The sequence below is a fragment of the Leopardus geoffroyi genome, chromosome E2 (assembly GCF_018350155.1).
Source record: "Leopardus geoffroyi isolate Oge1 chromosome E2, O.geoffroyi_Oge1_pat1.0, whole genome shotgun sequence".
Taxonomy (NCBI): Eukaryota; Metazoa; Chordata; class Mammalia; order Carnivora; family Felidae; genus Leopardus; species Leopardus geoffroyi.
Window position 1 is genome coordinate 48,574,925 of NC_059335.1, and position 24,070 is coordinate 48,598,994.

General features: G+C 58.2%; 1 protein-coding gene and 1 long non-coding RNA gene across 6 annotated transcripts in view; one reads left to right on the forward strand and one right to left on the reverse strand.

Annotated features, from left to right (window-relative positions):
* Positions 1-24,070, forward strand: part of VAC14 (VAC14 component of PIKFYVE complex) — a 102,702-nt gene that overhangs the window by 73,236 nt on the left and 5,396 nt on the right. For all 4 annotated transcript variants that reach the window (XM_045443486.1, XM_045443485.1, XM_045443488.1 and 1 more), the window contains exons 15-17: positions 19,302-19,476; positions 20,932-21,050; positions 22,209-22,288. In XM_045443486.1, the coding sequence (XP_045299442.1) occupies positions 19,302-19,476; positions 20,932-21,050; positions 22,209-22,288 (374 nt within the window). The remainder of the gene's footprint in view (positions 1-19,301; positions 19,477-20,931; positions 21,051-22,208; positions 22,289-24,070) is intronic.
* Positions 19,481-23,950, reverse strand: LOC123579434. Of its 2 annotated transcripts, none has more exons than XR_006702768.1 (3): positions 23,712-23,950; positions 23,271-23,437; positions 19,481-20,502 (listed from the first exon to the last, which is right to left on the reverse strand). It is a non-coding gene; the product is annotated as an uncharacterized LOC123579434 (long non-coding RNA). The 2 variants fall into 2 exon arrangements; XR_006702767.1 differs by having other exon boundaries at positions 23,608-23,724.

Below are 24,070 nucleotides of genomic sequence, written 5' to 3' on the forward strand. Positions count from 1 at the left end.
GGCACTTGGGTTATTTTCAGTCTGGTGGTGTTACGTGAACATATGGGTCCATTTCTCGCAGTTAGATACGTACCTAAGAACTGCTGGTTCAGAGCCCATACACGTTTAAGCTTTAGTAGATGTTTCTGAGGTGGCCGCATCAGTTACCGCTCAGCCATGTATGAGAGCCTGGGTGGCCCACCTCCTCACCGACACTTGGTCTGGTCGGTCTTCGCTGTTAGCCATTCTGGTAGGTGTGCGGTGGCCTCACCTGTGGTTTTAATCTGCATTTCCCTGAAGACTAGTGAAGAACTTCTCATCACTAACTGGTCTTTTGGGTTTCCCCTTTTGCAATGAGCCTGTTCGAGTCCTTTCCCCATTGGGTTTTTGGTGCTTTTCTTATTGATTTGTAAAAGTTCTTTATATATTCCGGAGTCAAGTCTTTCTCAGTGTATACACTACGGTTGTCTTCCCCTGCTCCGTGGCATGCCTTTTGTTCTTTGAATAGTGTTTCATGAAAAATACAAGTTTTTTAATGTCGTTCAGGGGATCAGTTTTTCCTCACAGTTGGCATCTTTTTTGTTTTGTGGTGCTTTTTTAGGGGATTAGGAGCTCATAAAAACTAACCATGAAGCTGCCTGTTTCTGCTTGATGTTTGTTAAGCATTTCCAGTGAGCTGGAATAAAAGCCACCTAAAACCCAAGGTGTCATTTCTTAGCTCCGGACAGGGTCTTGGAGCCCACCTAGTCCAGCCTGCTTGTGTTTTGTCAAAACAAAGATTCCTGACCACCCTCCCTCCTGCCACCCAGCTGGATCCCAGGGGCTTCTGGCGCAGCCAGGCCAGCTGCAGCCCGGAGTCAGGAAGCACTCACCTAGCTCAGCGCCCTGAGGGGCAGGAGGCAGGAACCCAGGTCACAGGCACCAAAACAAGCAAGGGTGTGTGTGACCAGACAGAGGCGGAGGGCAGCAAGGTCCAGGAACTCGGCGTTTCCCTGTGGTGCTGTCTCTCGTCTCGGCCTTGTAGTCTTGGTCTCTTCAAGTGGTAGAGTCGTGGCCAGCACGTCCCTGCCGGTTATGCTTAGGGGAGGGAGTTCGCACGGGCTCCCGCAGGGGCAGGAGCCCACCCTGCTGGGGCAGCGGTGGCAGGCACTGAGAGAGGGAAGGATTCGCTGCCCAGTGGCAACCACAGGGGCCAGCCACGTGTCTGCTCTCCTGAGCAGTTTTCTTACGTGGAAAATGAAGACGCAGATCGTCGTCATCTGCTAATCCTCGGGAGGATTTAATGACGTACCAAGAAAGTGTCTAGAAGAACGTCTAGGCCCCCAGTAGCTGTGCGGTAAATGCCAGCAGCACCTGTGACGGTGACTGTGAGCAGTAGCATCTGCCCTCTCTCGGCGCGGTCAAGACACAAAACCCAAGACGTGAGTGGGGCAGTGGTCGCAGAGCCAGGCCTGGCACCCGTTCGCCCCCTTTCCAGCCCCTGGCTCCCTCTGATCCAGCATACTGCCACTCCGTCCGTGTTCTGAGGTTGACCGTCACTTTCTCCTGTTTTCCAAGGAAGAGTAAGAGAGACAGTCGTTGAACAAACCAACACTGCACCTCAGACGTCCTCTCTTCCTCTGCCCCTGACCTGGACCTTGCCCCGTTCAGAGCTGCCCAGTCAGGACTTGACTGCGTGTGACAGAAAACCAGCTCTCGCTCTATAATGAAAAACAGGAAGGTAGCAGTGTGCATTCAGGGACAAGGATTGGTTCATGTGTGACAAGAGCCCTCCCCGTCCTCAAGACTCATACCTTCTCACCTCCGTAGCTGGCTCTCCTTCCTCCTCTTTCAACCCATCCCGGGCAGGCCATCCAGCCTGTGGCAAGATGGCCACCAGCAGCTCTCGACTTACTCCTGTCCCTCGGTGCCCCAGCCTTTAGCCACAGTCCTAGGCTTGAGTCTCAAGGACCTGTCACTGTGGACAGAGAAGGCCTGTGCCCTGATTGTCCAGGACAGGATCGTGTGCCCACCCTCGGACTCAGGAGGAAGAGCAGTTGTTCATGGGAACCAGACCCCCAGACTGTGGATGAGGGAGGTGGACTCAACCGGTGTCCACCCTGTGGTCTAGGTCTAAATGTTGCCTGAAGGAGGATATGAAGCAGGGCCCGCCGTGAGGGGTGGCGCTGTGTAGTGACCGGCGACCCTCCCAGAGTCCACCACGGGGGCAGGTGGAGAATGGAATTCAGCCTCCAGCTGATCCCTCCTCTGTGGCTTCCTTCCTTTTGCAACACTGCACCTAGAGGCTGTGTGCTGTGTTGCTGGGTGTGGACTTGGTGGTTAGACACAGGGTCACTTAGCGCGTGTCCCAGAATGATAGCTCCGGGCTGCGATTGAAGAGAGACGAGGAGAGTCTGGGTCTGGATTTTAGACTCAATTCGGAGTGGCCAGAAGAGACCTTCAGGGTCAGCTGAATTCTTTCACACATGAGGAAGCTGAGGCTCTGATTTTTCCAGTAACTATTTACCATGTGCTGCCTTTGTGGCACAGCCTGGGCTGGGCAGACCCAAGCCCATCCACCACAGTCTGCAGACAGGGACTCGGGTGGAACAGAAGCATCGCAGGGGGGAAAGCTCGGGCTAGCCAGGTGGGGGCAGGCGTCAAAGATTCACTCTCCACCAGGTCCTTTCTGTGACTGTTCCTGGAGCACCTGCCGTGTGCCGGGCTCCGTGCCAGCCCTGTGCACACGCGAGACTGAGAGCCCGTTCCTCCCTTCGCCAAGGGGGCAGTCTAGTGACACGGGCAGACAGGTGACGAAGCGACCAAGAAATGCGTGCCCTGGTGTTGGGATTCAGGCTCTGGAAGAAACAGCGAGGTTGTGGGGGCTGGTCCTCAGGTTCAGGCTTGTGTTGAGGGGGGTACCCCACAGCTTCTGCGGAGCCAGGAAGCTGTGACCTGGATCCGATATTTTCTCGGAGCATAAAAGTGCCCTAGTTTTCCCTCTCCTCAGGCTCCGCTGAAGCTACGCCAAGAATTGGCTTTTAAAGGCTGCCTGAAATGTGGTTTGCAGCCAAAAATCTATAGAGCCGGTGCATTTGTGACCTTGTTGAAAATGCTTACCGAGGAAAATCAGGAGGGTAGGATTTGGGATTTTTTTTTTTTCCTTTTTAAAATTAAAAAAAAAGAAAATCCATTTGGCCCTCCTCATCCTATCCCTTTCTCTCTTGGCACATGTTCTCCCCAGAATGCCTGAGCCCTCCAGCCTCACAGGGCTCATCCTTTCCATTTGTCCATGCCTCCCCCACCTCCAATCCCTCTCCATCCCCCCACCCCCCATGCTTCAGGAATGAAAAATATCAAGTGGGTTAAAATAAGGAGCCTGGGTATAGCCCTGGAAATTAGGCCACAGCTGTCAGGCCAGGCAAGAGTCCTCTCTCTGAGAGTGGAACTGCCTGGAGCAAGCGCCCGGCCCCTCCCCTGTGAGGTTGGATAAGAGTCTCTTCCCCAGCTCAGCCCCCCCCCCCCCAGGGGGTGGCCAGGAAATGCCATTTGTCATTGAGCAGACCAGTCTTAGTGCCCACCGGCGGGGACACCGCAGTGGGCAGAACTAGTCCCTGTCCTCCCAGGGATAGTCACAAACACAAGCAGCGACGGTGGTCTGTGGGAACAGCTGGGGTGGGGGTGGTGCCCAGCCCCCGATGGAGGAGTCTGGGAAAGCTTCTGGAAAGAGGTGCTGTCTAACTGAGCCGTGGAAGAGAAGTGAGGACTAGCTGGGGGTGGGGGTGGGGAGGAGAAGGTGTTTCTGATGTAGCAAGCAGTCTGCTCAGAAGTGCAGTGGCCAGTGCCCTGACATCCCAGGGAGTGTGTGGCTGTGACCAGGCCCCTGGCTGCCTCACGAGCAGGCCTGAGGTACCCACTGAGCCACTGAAGGGCCCGAGCAGGTTCAGAAAACTCTCTCCACCTGCTATGAGTGTGCACAAGACCCTTGTGAGAGGAGAAACCACTGATACGGGGCCACCCCTAGTCTTTGGGATGGCACTGAAGGTGGCTGGCCTCCAGAGCCCAGTGCCCTTCCAGTGAATGGAAGGGAAGTGGGGCCCAGGGCTCACAGGATGCAGGAGGATAGTGACGAATGTGCTATAGTTGTGACCTTACGGTCTCTCCCTGACCATTAGCCTCATAAAACACCAAAGGCTAGTTAAGGAGTGGCTCAGGAAGCTTGCTTGACAAGGGATCTGGCTGCTCCATCATTCTAGAAGACTCGGTGCTGCCAGGACCAGCAGTTTGAGCAGATAATCTGGACTAAACTTAAAACTTTGCCGGCACCCCAGACATCCCTGCCCCAACTTGTTTGACTCTTCAGGAGACACTACCTTCAGCCAGTTAATTCCAGGCGCCTGTGAATTGAGCCAACTTGCTTTGTCCGGTTATGTCTCTGGAGGAGAGTTAGCTCTTTCCTTCCTCCCACGTGAGCTGAGCCCCTCCTTTGAGCCGTTTCCTGAAGGAGACCCCCTGCCCACCTCTGTCAGTAGCCCCTGGCCCAAACAGTTGGCCGGTTCCTAGCATTACCTCACTTCCTTCCTGCCCTTGAAGCCTGAGCGGCCACCTGGGTCCAATTCTTTCTGCTTCTCCCAGCCCCCCAGTAGCATGTAATTGGTTTCTTAGATCTTCAGCTGTGCACCCCTTCTGTGAGTATTTCCCGGTCCCTTGACCCTCCGCAGGAAAACCCATGATCTTACTGCCATGGGGACCCCGAGGTGAGGGGCCGTGAAGAACTGGCTGCTCCGTTATTTCCCCGTCCCTGCTGTCCCCCCTGCTGTCCCCCCTGCTGTCCCTCTGCTCCCTCTCGTGCCAGTAGTGCCTGAGATAGCAGTGGTGCGTGCTGCCACTTTCTGTCCTCGGCCCCCCACTGCAGCCCAAGGTCACACTTTCCCCAGGATGGGGCTCTGGGACTGGTGTGACTGAGCAGCTGCCCGGTGAGATCTGCCCCTGGCTTGGCTTCTGTGATGAGTGTCTGTAATTACGGTTCTCAGAAGGTCGCAGCTTCCATTGCATTTCTGCGGTGTTTGGAGAAAATGTCAAGCCTCTCCACATGTTCCGTCTTCCCAAGCCAGCACAATGGCAGGGCAGAAGGGGAGGGGGGAGGCCCGGAGGAAGGAGGGCAGGACGGACAGACCCCAGCAAGGGCCCACGGCGCAGTCCCACAGCCGTGCCACTCCCCAAGGGCCAGGAGCCCTGCCAGGGAGGACACCTCCCTGAGAGGTCACCATCTGAGTCCTCCTGCTGCGACAGCCCCCCTGCTACTCCCAATTCACCCTCGCCCTCAGCCTTGACTTGGTTCTGCCCGACTGCTCAGAAGGGGTATCTGGAAGGGCAGCCCCAGACCTTCTGTCCTTCTTCTGGAAGAGGTGGTTGTGTGAGGCCATAGCGACGCTGTCAGCAACAGCCCAGAGGGTGGCCTTGCTGTCCACCAGCTGTGGGCCCGTGTGGACTCAGGTCTCACCCTGTGTGGCTGCTCGCACCCACCACGCCGGGCGCTGTGGGTGCGGGGCAGCCCTCCTGCTCTGATTGAAGGCAGGGGCTTCATCTCCATTGAGACTTTCCTCTTCTCGTGATTCTCTTTCAGGAGAAGGCCTCCCCGTAGTAGGCACTCCTGCCTCAGAGCGGAGCCTGGCCGGTTCTCCTGCTCGTATTATGCTAATCACTCCTTGCAAACAGGCAGACTTTGTAGGAGGTTTGCCTGGTTTCAGATGAAACCTACGCCTTTGAAGCAAAGAGCCACAGTAGCTAAAAATACCATCTCCCGGCTGTTGATCCTCTCATTTGTAAAATGCATGTTTCCATTGTTAAATCTGCAAATCTGCAGCAGCCCCCACCCGGGAGAGAGACTGTGCCGTCTCCGCTGGAGGCCTGGGGCGTGAACACCCTCTGAGGAGGCGCCCCTTCCTGGCACCCTTCTCCTTTTCTCTGCCCCTGAGACTGTCCATGATGGAGTCCAGACGGTCCCCAAATGTATGGGATTCTAATGTCTTTTTTTTAATTTTTTTTATTTTTTTTTGTTTTTAATGTTTGTTTATTTTTGAGAGAGACAGAGCATGAACGGGGAAGGGTCAGAGAGAGAGGGAGACACAGAATCCGAAGCAGGCTCCAGTCTCTGAGCTATCAGCACAGGGCCCGACGCGGGGCTCGAACCCACGGGCCATGAGATCATGACCTGAGCCAAAGTCAGACGCCCAACCGACTGAGCTGCCCAGGCGCCCCTAGGATTCTAATGTCTTTATCTATCATTTAAAAAAAAAAAAAAAATCTAAGCCATACAAGATAAAAACCAAAACGGTGCAGAAGATACAGCATAAAATGTAAAAGACCCTCCACCGCGTCCTCCTCCTCCTCCAGGAGTAGACTCTGTTTTAGTTTCAAGGATTTACTTCCAAAACTTTGTCTTTGCATTTGTAAATACACAGCTCGGCTAAGTTTGGTTTTAGTCGTGGTCATGGCTTTCCAGCAGTGGATTCGGGACTCAGGATCGCCCTGCAGCCTGCCTCGTTTTCACTCACGCAGGCATCATTCAGCAGAACGCACCTCCCTCAGGACCCTGAGCTCGCTTGCTCACTGCACTCTAAGCTCTAAGCCAAAGCAGAGTGGCTTGAGGTCACCCTCCCTTATTAAGGTCACCACGCCGCCGTGTTCAACTCCATCGTATAGTTCCCTGTGTGAGGTGGCCCGGTCTCTGCCCCGTGGCAGTGGCGGGTGCCAGGGGAGGGCAGGATGGCTGTTCCCTAGCAGGCCCCTTGCCTGGCCCAGCTCTGCCGAGGGGAACCTGGTCTGTGATCGGGCCCTGGGACTCCAGATGCCTGCAGACACTTTCCCCAGAGGGACTTCCATGGACCACTCCCACCAGGGACCCTTTCTTGCTTTTGTGCATTTAATCTGGCGCAGATTTCCTGGACTGGAAAGGAACATTGGGATGAAAAGCCCATTTCATGCATCTTAAAACTCCCTGAAAATGACTGATCACGAGAGGAATTTTTTCAGCCTCCTGGCAGGGGGTGGAGGAGCGTACGAATAAGAGACACCCCCCCACTTGATCTGGCCACAAAGAACTGAAGGAGTCCGTCCTTGCCGTCTTTATCCGGTCACTTCTGCTGTGGCCCTTCCTTCCTCCCAGCCCTTTCACTCTGATCTTTTTACCATTTTCCAAGAGACCCAGCAGTCAGGCTGCTGTGATATTTGCTCTTTGTTACCAGCAGTGGGTATTAGTGTTTCACTTCCCGTTCTGTTTCTGACGTTTATCTCCGTGCCCTTTAAGTGAGTACTTGTAAAGAGCTACAGAGAGCAATCTCACTTTATAATATTTCATAAAACCCCCAAGACTAAGGATTTGAAGGCCAGAAAGGCACGTTTGGCATGTGCCCAATGCAGCGGCTGGTGAGCTGAGTTTCCTCCCCGGGGGCATCCGAGGCTGGAGGGACACACCAGCGCGTGACTGCCAAGGGACTGCAGCCTGAGGCGAGGGTGGCAGCACAGGTTTGGCCTGACAGTTGCCCTCCTTTTCCTTCCGTTGGACAGAGCACGTTGGGGCTGCGCACAGCTAGCGGGGCCCCTCAGGTGGAGACCAGCAGGGAAATAGCAGAAGGCCAGGCAGAAACTTCAGAAGGCCAGGACCGGGCTCTGGGGAGGTGAGGGTATGTCATGAGAAGGACAGCAGCCGGGGCCTTACACCCAAAGGTCCAAGGCTGCGCATCCTTTGGGGCTGCTAGTAAAATCTCCGCGTTTCTCCCGGCCAGTGGCACCACCGAGCTTGTGGCAGTGGCTCTGGGGAAGCCGTTTGGGGGCCGAGGTTCTCAGTTCCGACTGTGAAGCCTGTTAAGAATACAGATCGCTACTCCCTGGGGTGGGCCTGAGCGTGGTCTTAGTATCCCATATGGTCTTCAGGTGACTCCCAATATATAGCCAGGTTGATGGGTCTCTTGGTAGGATGCTGTTCCTTGCTTGGAGGGCCTTTCCAGTTCTGACCAGTAACTGTATGACCTTGCGGGTGGGCGAGGACACCGATGGGCCATGGGGTCGTGGCTTCCCCCTGAGAAGTGTGGAGCCCCAGGGCAGAGAAGTGAGGCTGCCGCCAGAAAGCAAGATGGCAGCCCCTGGTTGGAGCCATTCAGCCCTTAAAGTTACCACAGGAACGTGAGCTGGAGGTGGGTCACTGTGATTACCCAGGACCCACAACCACAAGGACAGCCAGCCCATTTGGATGAGGAATTTGGGGAGGGAGGCGTTCTGGCCTCAGTGCAGTGACCACGTGAACAGCCGGCTGCTGGGCTCGAGTCGGTTGCAGGGCTTTAAGGTTAGAAGGGCAGAGTTGTAGGGAGGCCTCGATGTGTGGGCTCAGTGCCGGGCAAGGTGGAAGGGAGACCCCGCCATCTGTAAATGTTTGCGGTCATACAAGTAGCAGTGGGGAGTGATCCGTTGGCCTGGAACAGAGGACTAGTTTGGGAATAGTGGGATGAAGTAATGGAAAATGTGGATGGAGCAACTTGCTAACAGGTAATGTTTGGAACAAGGGGAGTCCCCAAGCCATTCCCAAGTATGATGGGACAGTCCTGCCCGGGCTCCTCTGGCTCCTGGCGCTTCCGTTACTTGCTTGCCTTATTCCTCAGAAGGTCACACCAGTGGTTTGAAGAGGGAAATGGCGGAGATGTGGGAGACCTTTCCCTCACCTGTCCTAAGACTCTCTGTGTCTCTGCTTGTCTATTCTACCTGGTGAATGTGTCCCAAGCTATCAGGTAAAGGGATGTCTTTGCCCCAGACATTGGAGTCACGAGGAATTAGAGCTCTCCATCAGGCGGAAAGAAGGGCTGGGCCAGGGAGGGGAGGCCTGTGTCCTGTAGGTGACACACGGCATGGGAATGTTTGGCAGAAGAGAACATGAACTCCAGGTCAGGGACTCTGCTCCACTACGGGCCTGGAAGCGTGGCCTTGGACCAGTGCTGGGCTTCACTTGGTTCCTCTGTCGCATGAGCACGTGATCCCTGAGGACCTCCGTGCACCTGACTGGAAGTTGGCAGGGGCCTGGATGGGCAGGCACATCTGGGGCCTGAAGCCCGTTTGCCAGGCTCTCTGCGTGTTGGCCTTAGGGCAGCGTGAGGCCACTTCACAGGCAGGGAGGCTGAGCATGTCCTTGGGAGGAAATCCTGCTTGGGAAGGGTAGGAGCTCAGAGGGCTTCAAAGGGCGAGAAAGTCTCCCTCCGTGGTTCTGTCACGGCCAACCCAGGGGCTCCCGGGCATGTGGGGCTCAGAGATGCTGTTTCCCTGGCAGCGTAGGCCTGTGGTCAGAGCACCAGCACTCGTTGTAGTGACATTCCCCCTCCCCCTCAGACCTCAGGCAACAGCCGGCCTGGGACCCACACTCAGGAGCCACGGCTTCTAGCAGAGGTTTCTGGGAAGCTGCTGATGGAGTCACCCCCACCCCTGCCAACCAGATCTGAGCCTGGGTTCTGGTGGCAGAGCTGTGAGTGCAGTTCCTGACTCTGCCTCCCACCCACCCCTAGGAGAAAAGCCATCACCCCAGCAGGTCAGAACTAAGTGTGGGCACAGGTCAACACTGTCCTGGCCAGATGTGGCCGGTGTGGTCATTGCCTGCCATCCACAGAGGTAGCCCCAGGTTGAGGGTCTGGTAGAAGCAGCTGGTTGGCAGATAAACTTCCCCAAAGCCACAGGAAGGTTCTGGAGAAATTCAGGCCCCAGGCATCAGAGGGCCCGGTGATATCTGTAGCCAAGGTGCCCCCCAAACCATCTGTCGTCCAGAAAACCTGTGCCTCAGCACCTGTGGCAGCCGGGCCCTGAGACCTACGGGCTGGGTGTGTGGCCAGGCAGCAGCTAAGCGCATGGGGCTGGGCCACCACACGGGGCCTTGGCAGGGCTCTAATCCGTGCTCCGTTTTCATTCTCTGCTGAAATAACACCCGGCCCACGTTAATGGGATTCAGGGTACATGGCATGCCCCATGTAGAGAAAGCGTTCACAAGCGTGTGCTGTGTGTGGCTGTTACTGGGCAGGAACCTCTGTGACAGGAGAAGGTGGGAGCCGGCCGTTCTCGAGGGCTGGGTGTGTGTCACTGTTTCTTGGAATTGACTGTTGTGGAGACAACAGGATTCCCTTTAGTGACCCTTCCCTTTGTTTTCATTTTTCCACTTGCTCAGGGTTCAAAATCGAAATGCTCCTGAACTGTGAGCTTCCCCCACCGAGGGTTGGAGGCCTGGAGGGGTGGCCTCCAGCTCGTACCACCTCCCCCACCTCCCAAAAGCACCGACACAACTCAGCCGGGCCCCCAGGGTCTTCCCTGCTTGTGTTGTGGTGTCCCAAGAACCTCCAGCACAGGATCCCACCCCTGCCATCTCACCTGCTTCCAGCCATAGTCTGGGGTATCTCCATGTGGGATAGAAGATGAAGCCTCTTTTCTGGGACACAAACCCGGACCTTGTCTGTAAGTCAGACACCTGCTCATCTGACCTCAGAGGCCCCTTCTCAAAGTGCTTCAGCTAGAACCAGACTCTTCACAGAACCCCCGATGCAGGGCTCAAAGCCCAGCCGGCTCCCTGGGCCCGAGCATGCAGTTCCTCATGCAAACCAGATTCCACAGCCGAAGTAATCCAAGCCACCTCTCTCCTCCTGGCAATTAATCTTCTATTCCGGAAGTGTCCGTCCCTGTTGCCCACAGGGGCCCAGCCCTGGGCCAGTCCTCGTACGCTTTCAGGCACATTGTGCCTTGGGAAGCGTAGGTTAAGGAGGAGACATTCAAGTGAGGAAGGAGATTGTGGAGAATTTGCAAGGGTGAGGCAGGAGAGGGGTAAAGGCTCTCTCAGGGGTCCTGTATGGGGACAGCTCAAACAAAGGCCTGAAGGGGTCTAGAGAGTTCTGTATGGATGAACAGTGGGAGATGGGCTTGGCCAGATTGATAAGAGCACAAGGAAAATGGGGCCCAGTCTGTCAGCTGGGCCATGTGTAGGAGATGGCTTCTGTCCTGAGGAATAGGTGGAGCCCCTCACATGGCAGCAAGGGCCACCTGACCACCCAGGCAGTGTAGGAGGCAGGAGTCACCTCTCCTGGTTCTGCCCCACTGTCATCTTGGTCCCTAGAGACAACCCCAAACCTGGAGAGGGGTTGGCTCAGAACAAGGTGGCTTCCAGGAGGTCATGGTTTTCTTAGCCACTCCCATCCAGATGAGCCTTCCCTGGGGGGTCTCCGGATGAGCCCAGCCAGGTGTCTGTGGCCCCCAGGAGCCTGGCCACACTGCTCTTTAATAGAGGAACAGAGAACTGAGTAGAGGAAAGACCCTTTTCTTCCTCTTCCCCATCGTGCTGTGCCCCTCCCTCCATGTCTTTCCACCGGCTCCCAGCAAGACCCAGAAAAACAAGTCCTTGTGCCTCCTCCCATCCCCACCACCACCCCCCCAAAGAAACTTTTAAACGTATCAGACACATTGACTGCACTAAACACGATGAATTTTTAAGGCATGAGTTGGCAGGGTTACCATGGCTGCCTCTGCCCTGAGGGGCACACTGTTGAGGATTGATTGAAATAAATAAAACAGATTTACAATTTTCATACTTGGGAAGCAGGGAGCTGGAAGGGAAGAGGAGTGTGGGGCGGGGAGAGGTGGGGGCAGTGACGCTCTGGAGCTTTCTGAACTTCAGAGGGGAGGCCACTGCTACCTCCCCACTCTAAGTTACCCTGACCTGAAAGCTGCTTTCCCTTTAAGTTCCTAAAGGATCCCAGCTGTCGGGCAGGGACGGGGACAGGGCGGGAGGGGCCTTTCCAGTGGGAATGGTGGTGATGGCTCCGGGCCCCTGTGTTTTTCTGTGCTTGACATGATGCTCTCCACTTCAGAGCTACAGCTGTGAGACTCTAGGCATCTCCCAGGAAAGCCCATGTCCCCTTGGCCTTAGACCACTGAGGGGATGCGGACCCCAGCTAGCAGCCAGAGTAGAGAAGTGAGGGCCTGTCCCCCCATGCACAGTGTTGGCCTGGTCAGGACACAGGCGCTTGGGATGCAGATGAAGGAGGCCCAGCTGGAGGGAGAGGGGAAAACTGAGCAGAAATGGCTCCGCCCTGCTGCCGAGGACACCTGCACAAGAGGCATCTGAACTTGTTCCTCACCCCGGTGGGCCCGGCCCTGAGGCTACCCGGCAGAGGGCCGTGGGGCCCACCCCACCGTGAGCTCTCCTCAGAGGCAGCGTCCAGTTTCGGCCTCAGCAAAGGAGCTAGGACAAGGCCTGCCTGCCCAGTCACCTTCCAGGCCCCAGCAGAGCGCGACCCCACAGCTGACCATCCCCTCCCCAGAGAGCCAAAGCCGCAGGCCAGGGCCCACCCGGCCTGGTGCGGCTCGAGGCCCAGACCTGCCCGGGCCAGACCCGGGGGCCCCAGGTGGCCCCCTGATGCCATAGCACAGAAGTGGAGGTGAGGCGGGGTGGCGTCCAGTGGGCCGTTGTAGGCACCACAAGCAGACCTTCCTGTCTGTATCAGGGAAGCCACTTACTGGGCCTGGCCCAGCAGGAGGTGCCCGTGGAATTGACCACATCGCCCGCTTCCCCTGTGGCACTAATGGTTCCGCGGGGTCTGGAAGGTTCATCCCCTTGATCGCACAGGAGACGGGGCGGGGGGGCATTAAAGAGCTGGGACCCACCCTCTCGAGACTAATTCTGAGTTCTGTGTTCATCGCGGGGCAGTTGGCACCTAGAGGCAGGCAGGAGAGCTAACGCAGGAATGGCGCATGAGTAGCAACTGGGGGAGGTCGGGGGCAGGAGGTAGGTTCTCCAGCTCGTCTCTCGACATGGGCGTCTCTTTCCACTCAAGTGTGCTGTTGTCCAGACTCTCCCCACCAGGCCAGCTGTTCTGTGTCCCTGTACTGGCAGCCTTCTCATTCGTTTGGGACAGTCAAAAATGGGAAAGGCCCCCATCTCCCCTTAAACTTCTTTTGACTCTGTCTGGTGCCCTCACCCTGTCCGGTAGCCTTGGGTCGAGTCGCCATCGAGGCAGGCTGTGCCCACCAGCAGCATGACAGCCAACACGGTGGGGTCACCAGGCAAGGGGGGCGCTCCTGGGCCCTCTGGGCTGAGCACTCACCCCAGGCATCCCCTCCATGGGTCAGACACATCGTCTGCCTCTGCCTTTTGTCTCTCTTTAAAAAGCCAGGCTTGTGGAAGGAGAGGGGAGGGGAGGGGAGAGGAGGGCAGCAGCCCCCACCACCCCATGAGTGCAGATGAGCTCACTCTGCCTCCCTGGCCGGCCCTCAGCTCTGGGCTCCGTGTCAGAACGGTTGGGGGCGGGGGTGTGGGGGGCATCAGCGTGCCCTTACTTGGGGACCGGAGCAGGAGGAGAGCCCCAGGAGGGAGCCAGCGTGCGCGTCTTGCAAATGGGCCGGGACTGATCGGCTGACAGTGAAAGGGGCGACAGCTTCTGGCCGTGACAGTCTTGCTGGTCTTGTTTTCAGAGGGCGCAAGGAAGCGGGGTCATGGGAAGAAGTGTTACATCTTCCCCGAATCTACACGGCAGAGTTCAGATTCCCCAGAGCACAGCATGGCAGGGAGCCAGAGTGCTTCCTCCCCAGGAAGGGTACCCAGGCTGGGGACTCTGCCCTCCAGGACCCCCACCCTGCTACGGGCCCCTGCTCCCGCACATGGGCCTGGCCCTGGGAAGAGCCCACTCTCCAGCTACCCCCCTCCTTTGGCCCCGCCATGCACCTCCCCAGGCCCTGGGGTGCATCTGTCCTCAAGGGAACTGCTCACCCCCCCTTTCCCCTCTCCCACTACCAAAACAGGCCTCCTCAGCGCTGAACCCTGCGCCTCGTGCCCTGCCCAGCCCCACTGAATGAACCATGTGATAGTGGGACCGGCCACTTGGAGAGAAGCATCTGGAGGCAGCAGCAGCCCCCCACCTTGCACCCTCAGACAGCAGTGTTCCCCTCTTCTTTCCTGCTTTGCACTTGGCCCTGATGGGGGCAGGGTGGAGCTCAAAGCCACTGGGCAGGTGTTTTCCTCCAAATCAAGTCTTGGCCTTGCCCGAGTTGGTGGCCTAAGCCATTTCCTAGAGGAAAAGCAGCATGCGGCCCCTTTCCCCCTCCCAGGACAAGCTGAAGGACGAGCACCAGACTCCCTCTTGGCCTAGTGGGGGCTGGCCTCTGCCTGTGCCTTTCTCCCATGAGGTGGGCAGCAGCTGTTGCCTCACGGGCGGGACTTCTGGCCGTTCTGGAGCCACCTGATACCTTCCTCCTCCTACCTGCTCTGACCCACACATCCCCTCAAGCAGGGGCCGTGCGTGGGTGTCAGAGAGGGGGCTGGGGAGAGCATCTGCCACTGTGGCCGGTGTCCATTCAGGGCCAGAGTCTGGTGCACGTGGACACTTGGCCAATGTTAGTGGTTGACGGCAACACAAAGCTCACACCGGTCTGGCAAGTGTTGTGCAGCCATTTCCAGGCCAGCCCTGCACCAGAGTGCCCGTCCCTGGCCCTGCCGTAGGCCTTGGCCTTTTGAAGTCACCCCCAAAGAAGGCACCTCTCTGGGCAAGGCGGCGTCATTTCAATCCACTAGGGAAGGGAAAGTGAGGGTCCCTGTCTTGGATCAGGCCGGAAGCAAGCTGCTCCCCTGAGAGCTCCTGGTATATAACAGAGGGACCGAGAGAACTGTTCCCTCCCCGACACGAACCCAGAAGTAGGGGAACAGCTGCCCAGGCAGGCAGCAGGAGGCTGGAGGAGGGGGAGGCAGAGCCCATGTGCGGGGCTCTGGCTACGTACCCGCAGCCACCTCCAGGCAAACACGTGGGCCCCTGTCCTGAGGTGGGCCTCCAGGCTGCGCCCTCCCAGTCCCAAGTAGGATTCCTCCTGCCTCACCTCTCTACCTTGTCCCCAAGCATTCTGCAAGCCATTGTCTCATGATGAATAGCACTTTAATGTGAGTATTAAAAGTACAGGCAAATGTTTAATGTTTGCAAGCTGTGTTCCATTATTGATGCTGTGCTGGAGAGCCAGGCAGGCAGCTCAGGCGGGGCTGGGACTCAACGGAGAGGCGATGGTTCAGCAGCCCTGCGAGGCGGCCATCTGCCAGGCCACCACGGGGCGTAGACGGGTACCAAGGAGGCAGAAGAGGAACAGGAGCTCAGGTTCTGGAAGTGGACTTTTCTGGGTCCGGATCCTCCGCTCCTTGTCCCCTGATCAGCTGTGTGCCTGGCAGCGTGGTGCTCTCCGTGTGGAGTGACGGGTGTACCCCCCTGCCCGGTGTGTGAGGACTCCTCGAGATGACACACGAGGACCCTCGGGCTGGGCCTCTGGAATCGGAGGCCACCTTTGCAGGCCATGTCATGGGGTCGAGGTTGACGTGAAAAGTGGGTGCCCACCCGACCTTCTTACTTAGGAAGAGGAATCAGCATCCTCTTCCTGTTCAGCTATTCAGAACTCTCCGGGGTATGGCCCAGCTGACCTCCCCAGATTCACCTTCCCCTCCCCCGAAGATGCCCAAGACCCGTTGAGCCTGCGGCGACCGGAGCTGCTGTTCTTTCACATCACCCCTTGCCCGTCCCACTGGGGCTCCTGTAACACCCTCAGCACGGTGCCTGGCGTGCGGTTAAGAGCTTCCAGTGAGCTAGCTAGTATTTCTTTGTTCCTGCCTTCTGGAGGCACCGTGTCCCAGCAGTCTTGGAATTGTTTTTCTTCTCCCTGATTTGGGGTGACCTTGGGATGGGATGGCAAAGGCTGGATAAGACAAGACAGCCCCTGCCTCTGCATACCTCCCTCTCTCCTGCCCCAGCCACAGTGGTAGGGGGCAGAACAGCCCTTCCTGGGGCAGAGGAGACAACCCCGCTGAAGCAAACATCCAGAGGCTTTTGGCTGGATGGGGTGTGTGCCCCCCACCGCTCCACCTCTCCGGGGTACGCCTTCCCAGCTTCCCTCCCTTCGCCTCTTGTGGTGATTTCATGAGTGGAGCTTGGGGGAGGCTCCTTGGTGCTACGTATTGTTGCCGTGTCCTGACAGCACGGGTTCAGGGGTCTCCGCTGAACTAGCCTCCCACATTCCCTGGGCAGGGCAGCCAGGCCCTGGCTGATAAGGGGGGAACTGTAGCATCTGGGAGGCTGCTCTCTGCAGACAGGCCTGTGCACAGTATGCAGGGGCCTGCCCAGGATGAGCAGAGGGAGCGAGCTGGAGTGGCGCACCGGAGTATTGCCGGGCCTCGACACGTCCATACCCTAACGTTCAGCAGTGGTTATTGAGCAGCTACTCAGTGCCATGCCCTTGTCATGAGGTCACAGCAGGGCCCTGCCCTTTGTAGCTCACGTTCTAGAGTGAGAGACAGCTAGGACCCTGTAAACAGTCTGTCAGATGATCCAGGTAGTGAGAAATGCTCAGAAAAGACACAGGACTTTCCTTAGAAAGGGCTGGTGGGAGATGAGCCCTGGACAGAGGCCTCCCCCAGCCCGGAGTTAGAGCTGACAGCTCAACGACCAGAGGGGGCCGGCCACGCGCTGGTCCCTCGGCAGAGCTTTTCCAGGCCAGGGCGGAGGTCAGGAGCAGAAGGAAAGCACAAGGGGCCAGCATGCCAGGAGTGAAGGAGGAATATTAAGAGCTGAAGTTGAAGAGAAGTGACCAGAAGGTGCGAGATCCTGGAGGCATGGCAAGGAGCCATGCCGTGTTTGTTTAGATCCAGTGGGAAGTCACTGGGGAGGGGCGTGCTCTGTTTAGCACTTTTTAAGGCTTGCCCCAATGGGCAGTCCACTGGGAGGGTGGACTGTAGGGGTGAGAGAAGCAGCAGGGAGACCCGTGAGGAGCCGGCTTGGAATTGACCAGAAGAGATACCCGGTCTGGCGGGCGCACTGGGCAGAGAGGCCAGGGGATTGAGGACGACTCCTTCCTTGGTTTGGGAGGAGCAGCTAGGTGGCCGCAGCAGTGACACCGCTTCCTGAGATGGGGAAGGCTGGGGCGCAGGCCTGGGGGGACCCAAAGAGTTGTGCTGTGACGCTGCCAAGTTTGAGATGCCCGTTGGACAGCTGCTGATCTAGAGACAGCCTTGAAAATAGAGGAGCTGGCTCAGCCACCAAGAGATGCAGACGAGAGAGAGACACAGTGCGCGTGCACAGAACCGGCACAACCCTAGAGGAGCAGCAGTTGCTGAAGAAGGGGAAAGCCAGGAGAGTGTGCTGTCACGGGTGGCAGGAGAAGAGCGTTTCCAGAAAACTCTATCATCCCTCACCTTCTGTAGTGCATAGTGTCCCTGGCTTCTGAGGGACACCAGGAGGCCGGGGTGCCCACCTGTCCTTACCACCACCCCCTTTGCTTGCCCTCCTGCACCTCCCCGGCTGTCCTCTTGTGAGAGTGCTACCCCGGCCCTCTGGCTGCTACAGGTCCCTGCGCCCCACGGTCCCTGGAGAGCGCTGCCTGGCAGAGCCTCAGCTGTTGGCCTCTGTCATGGAGACGGCAGCAGCTGCAGCCGACGGGCATTTGTGACCATTTGTCAGAATGCTCCCCTTCCTCCCTGGCCTGCCCTCCTGGAACATTTCTATCCCACAGCCCTGGAGACGGGGCTTATCCGGGGGTGGGAGGCTCAGGAGGGGACGGAAAGTGCTGTCTGTGCTCTACAGAAAGGCCAGGCTTCCTCCTGTGAGCTGGCTGTCACCCCAGCTAGGGTCCAGTCACCGTATACCGTGTACCCCCACATGAGCCATCCCTGGTCTCGGCAGCTCTCCTCTGAGTAGCCACCACTGTACAAGCAGGTATTACCCCCAATTAGGAGGTAAAGAAATTGTGGCCCAGAGACACTGGGGTCACCCAGCTGGTCAGGAGCCACCCAGGTGATGACAGAGCCCTTCCCACACCACCCTCCAGCCACACCCAACAGCCTTGTTTCCACTTCTCTGGTGGGTTCTTGCCCAAGGCTGCCGTTTCTAGCTGGGCCTGGGCTGGAGACGGCCTGCCCACTGTTTGCACTTCGTGGTTTGGCCTCTCCATTACCAAATGCTCTGGGATTTTTCTGGAGCCGGGGGTGGGGAAGAATCTTCTGCTGTCTGGCCCCAAGGCATGGCTGGTATTCAGAGGGAGGCAGGAAACCAGACCCTGATAAATGCAGAGTTTAGTGTGAGTTCAGTGACCTGGGATAGACATGTTTCAGGCATGTTGGCTCCAAATGTGATTCACGTTTAGCACACGAGACCTTGAGGCCTCAGACCTTTGTCCCCACAGGCTGGAGTCCTAATCTGTATACTTCCAGAAGCAGAGACCAGGAGGCAGGCGGACAGACTGAACCCCAAATGGGAGGGGGTACCGTGCTGGTACAGTCAGGAGCTCAGTGGCCACACGCCTCCCCTCCAAGCCCCACCTGCCGGCTCCCTGGTTTGCCCTTCTGGATTTTCAGGAGCCTTGGGATCCCTGGACTCCCGACAGGAAGGCCCACTCGTACCCTCAAGGCCAGCCCTCCGTGGGCACCATGGCACACTAGGGCGGTCACCAGGCTTCCTCCGAGTCTGTCCTTGAGACTTGCCTGTCACTGTTGACGTCATCTGGCCCAGGGACCCTGGAAAAATCTCCTTTTCTCCGTTCTCTGGATTTCCTGTTTTCCTTTTAATAAAATGGAGACTCTTTTGCACGAAGCCCAAGTCTTATTCCCTGCAAGACTATTACTAGAGAAGAGGTGGCAGGAAGGAAAAGAGGCCCTAGCAAGTCCCTAGCTTGGCCCCGTGGTCAAGTCACTTTGTCTCCCTGTACCAGCGTTTCATTATCCAGGCAGCAAAGAGAAAACTCGGGGTTGTCCTAGGGTTCGTTCATCCCACAAGCACCCCCTGAGCCCCTGCTACCGGCAGGCACCGTGTACTGCAGGTGGAGGTGCAGCTGCGAACAAAACAAACAGGTTCCTGACGCCAACGGGGAGGGCAGAGGACACGAATGACCAGTACGTGTGTTCTTTGTCACATGAAGATAATCTCTATCCAAAAAGTAAAGGTGGGAAAGGGTAGGGAGTAGCTTGGCATGTGGGGGGCATTGCTCTGGTATGCGGGAGATCGGAAAGGTGAGTTGACGCTTCTGTGGTGATATCGGTAGGCAGAGGCCCACTGTTTTTCTCAGAATTCCACTTTGGGGCCTGGGGCAGGGAAGGGAGGTAAATCCAGCCTGTGGGGGCTCCGGAGTTGCTGAGCCAGGGTGAGCGGTGTTGGGAGGCACGGAGCCAGTCCCCAGTGACCCCCACAGGCCTCAGAGCTGAGGTTCCAGGCCAAACCCAGGAGAGAGCAGGTTCCCTCAGGATGCCGCCAGAGGGGATTCCTAGGTTAAGCCCGGAGGTTTCCGTAACCTCTACTCTGCCTATTTTCCAGGCAGCTCTGCCTCCTGCTGAACGCAGAGAACATCTTTCACTCGATGGCGGACATCCTGCTCCGAGAGGAGGACCTCAAGTTCGCCTCGACCATGGTCCACACCCTCAACACCATCCTGCTCACCTCCACAGAGCTCTTCCAGCTGAGAAACCAGCTCAAGGACCTGAAGACCCTGGTACTCCGTGTCCATGGGCTCGGGTCCTGGGTTTAATCCCGCGTGCACTCGGGCACACAGCCGTGCTACCCCACCCCAAGGCCCCAGGAGGCTCACAGAGAGGAGACAGGATGAACTCAGATCTCCGGGTCAGGTGTAAACTACAGATTGCCCTGGGTTAGCTACGTGGAAGTGGCAACCGTGGCAGTAAGTCCCAAGTGGTCTCCTTAGCCACCCACTGTGGAGACCTTTGCCCATGGAAGGCTCTGGACTCTAGGGTCCACGTGCCCTCCGGATCCACCAAAGACAGTGTGTTTTCCACTCATTCATACCCCACCCCACTGTCTGAGGGGGTCACTGCCCCTTCGCAGAATGAGTGGATTGGATTCTGGGACCATGTTACGGGACCCAGCAGTTCATGCCACGCTGTCTGAGTCAGGTTTCTGGATGACAGCGTTGCCAGACATCAGGGGTTATTAGCCTCCACGCCCTCTTCCCTGGCCCTGTCCCCTCTTTCCAACAGTTAGACATGTCTGTCTCACAAGGCATCCTGTCCTAAGTCAAGGTGTCACAGCACTGCCCGGCTCAGGCTCCGGATAAGGAACCACCAGGGCTGATCAGAGAGAGCCCGGAGGAGCTCACCATCCTGTCATCCTGCTCTGGGGGACACGGGTCAAGGGTCTCGCTCGGGTCAAGGGTCTCGCTCGGCCCAAGGGCAGGAGGCTGAACTGTCCTGGATGTGCCGGTGGCTCCAGGGCTTTCGTTCCCCGATGTGTCCACCCCACACCCTCCTTCCCAGTTCAGACGCTGCCTCTGCTCCCTCTCCGGGCGTCTCAAGGACCTCCAAGCCTGCATCGGGGCATCTGGGGCCAGGCAGCTCGGAATGATCCAGGCCACACCTCTGCCTTCTTCCTGTGGTTCTTTCCAGACATTCGCAGAGGACTTAAGAATTTTCCTCAGGGCAGGGGCTCCCTTCGGGGTGTGGGCTCAGCCTCTGGGCCGCTTCCTGAGTGCCAGGTGGGCTGCAGACGAGGGAGGAGATGGCATCTGAAAATGAGACGGGATGCTGCCAGGGAGAGCCCAGGCCCTGAGGAAGCTTCCTCCCTGCCCACACCCAAGCCCTCCCCACAGCCCTCCAAGCCCCACAGGCTCCAGGACCACAGAGTTCTAGGAGGACAATTACCGTTCTTTGCCGAGGGCACAAATGCCAGCACAGAGGACGGGCTCACGCCTGACCAGGCCCTCACAGCCACCACCACGTGGCTCTGTGGGACTGGGAGTAATGACAGGGTCTGAGGAAGAGCTGTCAGCATTTCCTTTGTGACAACTCGTTCCCAGCTGGGCTGCCAAACACAGCCCTGGGTGCTGAGCTGTCTCCCCGGCGTTGGGCGAGGGCCCCTGGATCTCAGGCCCCGTGAGGACCCCGGGTGGGAAGAGTAGGGGCTCTGCCAGCCGCTCACACCTCTTCCTCCTCAGGAGAGCCAGAACCTGTTCTGCTGCCTGTACCGCTCCTGGTGCCACAATCCAGTCACCACCGTGTCCCTGTGCTTCCTCACCCAGAACTACCGGCACGCCTATGACCTCATCCAGAAGTTGTATCCTTCGTTCTCACTGTCCTTCCCGTCCAGCCACTGGGGGACAGGCGGGGGCCAAGTGCTCCCTTTCCGCCACACTCCTACCCCGTCCCTGTGCTCTGCCTCCAGGCCTTGTGACATGGGGACCTCCGAGGGCGTGGCCAGGGGTGCGCGGGGAAGAGCACTGTTGGCAGCGGATGGGGCCATCTAGGTCTTGTGGAGGGGAGCTGGCCCTGGAGAAACCTTGTAAGCCAGGCATCGAGGCTGAGTGGGCCCAGCCTGGTGCTGATGGGTGCTGATGGAGCCACCTAGGTGAGAGGGCCCCGGGGCGGGGGGCGGTCGGGCTGACCCAAGCGAGGTCTGCGGGCTTGAGCTCTAGCGTCTGCAGCACTGCTGGTGAGGAGCTCAGGGACCTGGGCCACAGAGCCACAGCCCAGCTGGGCAGTGACCCAGAGGGGAGAAGCCAGCTGGGGGAGAGGCGTCAGCAAGAGAGAAGACCCCCAGCACGCCTCAGGGCCTGTGAAAGGCATCCATGGGCAGACTGGTCACAGTTCTTAAAACAGTGCAGTAAAGCAGCTTACTGGATTGAAGAACTACTTAGGATGCAAAATTGGCCTCCTTTCCTGACGGGCCATGAGTTGGGGGTAAGGAGAGAGGGTCCCTAAGGTGCCTCCATTAAGGGTCGGTGTGGCCTGGCCTCACTCCCTCAGGGTGCCTGCTCTCCTTCCACACCCTAGATTTGCTTTTCTCGGCCACTGGCGTGGCCCAGAAACCACAGGCCACACACTTGCCACAGCCCTGACCTTGGCCCTGCTGACAAGCGTCCACTCAGGCAGGAACCAAGACCTTTCCCGCTCAGCCTCCCCCTCCCCCCAACACAGGCTGCAGGGCTGAGATAAGAGCCTTTCAGAGCTGGGAGGGCGCAGAGGAGAGAGCCACAGAGCAGAGCCGGAGTGCCCCTGCGGGGGGGGGACAGCTGTGCCATTTCTCGTTTATAGGGACAGAGACACTGATGTCCTCCGTGTACCTTCGGGCTTAGGCAGAAACAGGCTCTACCTACAAAGCCAGGGTTCCAGTGGGAAGAGCATATGTTCCCAGCTCTCCGGTTGCCCCACCCGGCAGAGGCCCCTCGTAGAGATGGGCCATCCCAGCCAGTCTTTCCTTGACCCGCCCACCCAGCGGGGACCTGGAAGTCACAGTGGATTTCCTCACGGAGGTGGATAAGCTGGTGCAGCTGATCGAGTGCCCCATCTTCACATGTAAGAGCCTGGCCTCTGGAGCTCGACGGGTGGAGCCGACTCCGCTGTGCTCCCTCTGGGGAGGGAGGCAGGGAGCGCACTCACCCCAGGGTGTTTCTTAGAACGTCAGGAACGGAAGACCGGGGATGACAATCAGGGCTGGGGAGTCCAGTCCAATAGGACTGAGACATGGTGTCAGGACAAGCGCCTCAAGGTGACCAGCGCATGGCCGAACTCACCTGAAGGTCCATAACCTCCCTACGTGGGGGTGGTTCGGCCGACCAGAGTAGTGCTGCCAGGCCGCTGCTGAGGGAGCTGGCCCAGAGCTGTTTGCAGCCACCCCTCCCCGCACCACGCCCTCCTCTCTCTACAAAGCAGAGTATTTGCCAGAGCGGCTGGGCAGGAGCTCCCTGATTGTAATATCCAGGCTGAATGTGCAAAAGTGGCAGCTGGTTGGGGAGAGCACGGCTCCTGGTGCCTCGGCGCACACACGGTGCTTGCTCCCCAGAGTAGGCGACTGACTCTCAGGATAAAACTCGCATGTTTACTTAGGTCAGGCAGGCGAGCAGGGAGGTGGCCCTGCCGGTGGCCTCCTTCCTGCTGAGCCAGTTGGCTGAGCCCTTGCCCTCTGGCAGCACCTGTGACCTGCCCGATCTTCTCCACTCGGCCAGGCCTCATGGTGGTGGATGCCCAGGAGACACGAGAGCAGGAGGGAGACCCTGTTCCCGGCAGAGTTTAGCAAAGCCTGTCCCAGGTGGTTCCCTGGCCCAACATCTCACTTCCCCAAGGGCCTCCTGGGGCAGCCAGGCACACTCTCACCTGAGGCCAGGTCCAACCCGACCCCAGAGAGACGACAGGCACCTTCTCGCCAGGCCCAGGGCTTTGTTGGAGCGACCACGGCAGCTTCACCCTGGTCCTGCCCAGCACCCATCCCAACCCTGCTTTGCCTGGCTCCCCCAGGGGTGACTGCCTTGACCCCACAGGCCCAGGGATGTCTACTCACGTCTCCATTGGTGGCTCCTGCTCCCTGGGGTAGGGAGAGGGTTGGGCAGGGCCTCACTGCTCTGGCTCCAGCATCAGCCCAGGCCCCATACACGGCTGCTGCCGGGGTAACATGGCCTCTCCTGAAGTTTGTGGCTCGTTCTCCACAAAGGATGCCTGGGCCTGGGCCTTAGAGACACAAGAAAGCAGGAGCCAGTGATTCTCCCAGAGGGGCTCAGAGGAGGGAAGCGTGGGCCCGTTTAAATGGGATGGGTGCTGGGCAGGACCAGGGGCACCTCTCCTATCTGGTGGGGTACTGGCATGGCTGGTGTCTGAGGAGGCTTCCCAAAAGCACCTACCAAGACACTCCGGAGTTTGGTGTGTGTTCAGCGCCACACACGAGCGTTTTTCTACCCTGCCCTCCCTTAAAGCTGTCCTAATCCGGTCTTTCTCTCCCGCTCACCCTATTTATAGCTCTCTTGTGCTGGCACGTGCAGAGCAGACAGGGAATCTGTTACACTACAGGCCCCAGGCCCCCTCATCACCAGGCTGCAGTCAGTGTAGCGGCTCAGGGACGAGGACCGGCAGCTTGGGGGTCACCAGGCTGAGGCGACTCTCGGGACAGACGGCCGTGCGGGTGGGCAGGAAGAAAGAGCGGCGAGATCCGGGGGACGGCTGAGGTGCTGCTGGAGGAGGGAGCAGGCATGTCTGGCTGTAGAGGAGCCCCTGCCCCTCTCTGAGCCACAGCTACCTGGCTGGCCCTCTCCCGGGCAGGCCGAGGTGTGGCCCAGGGCAGTGCCTGACCCCTGACCTCTACCCTCT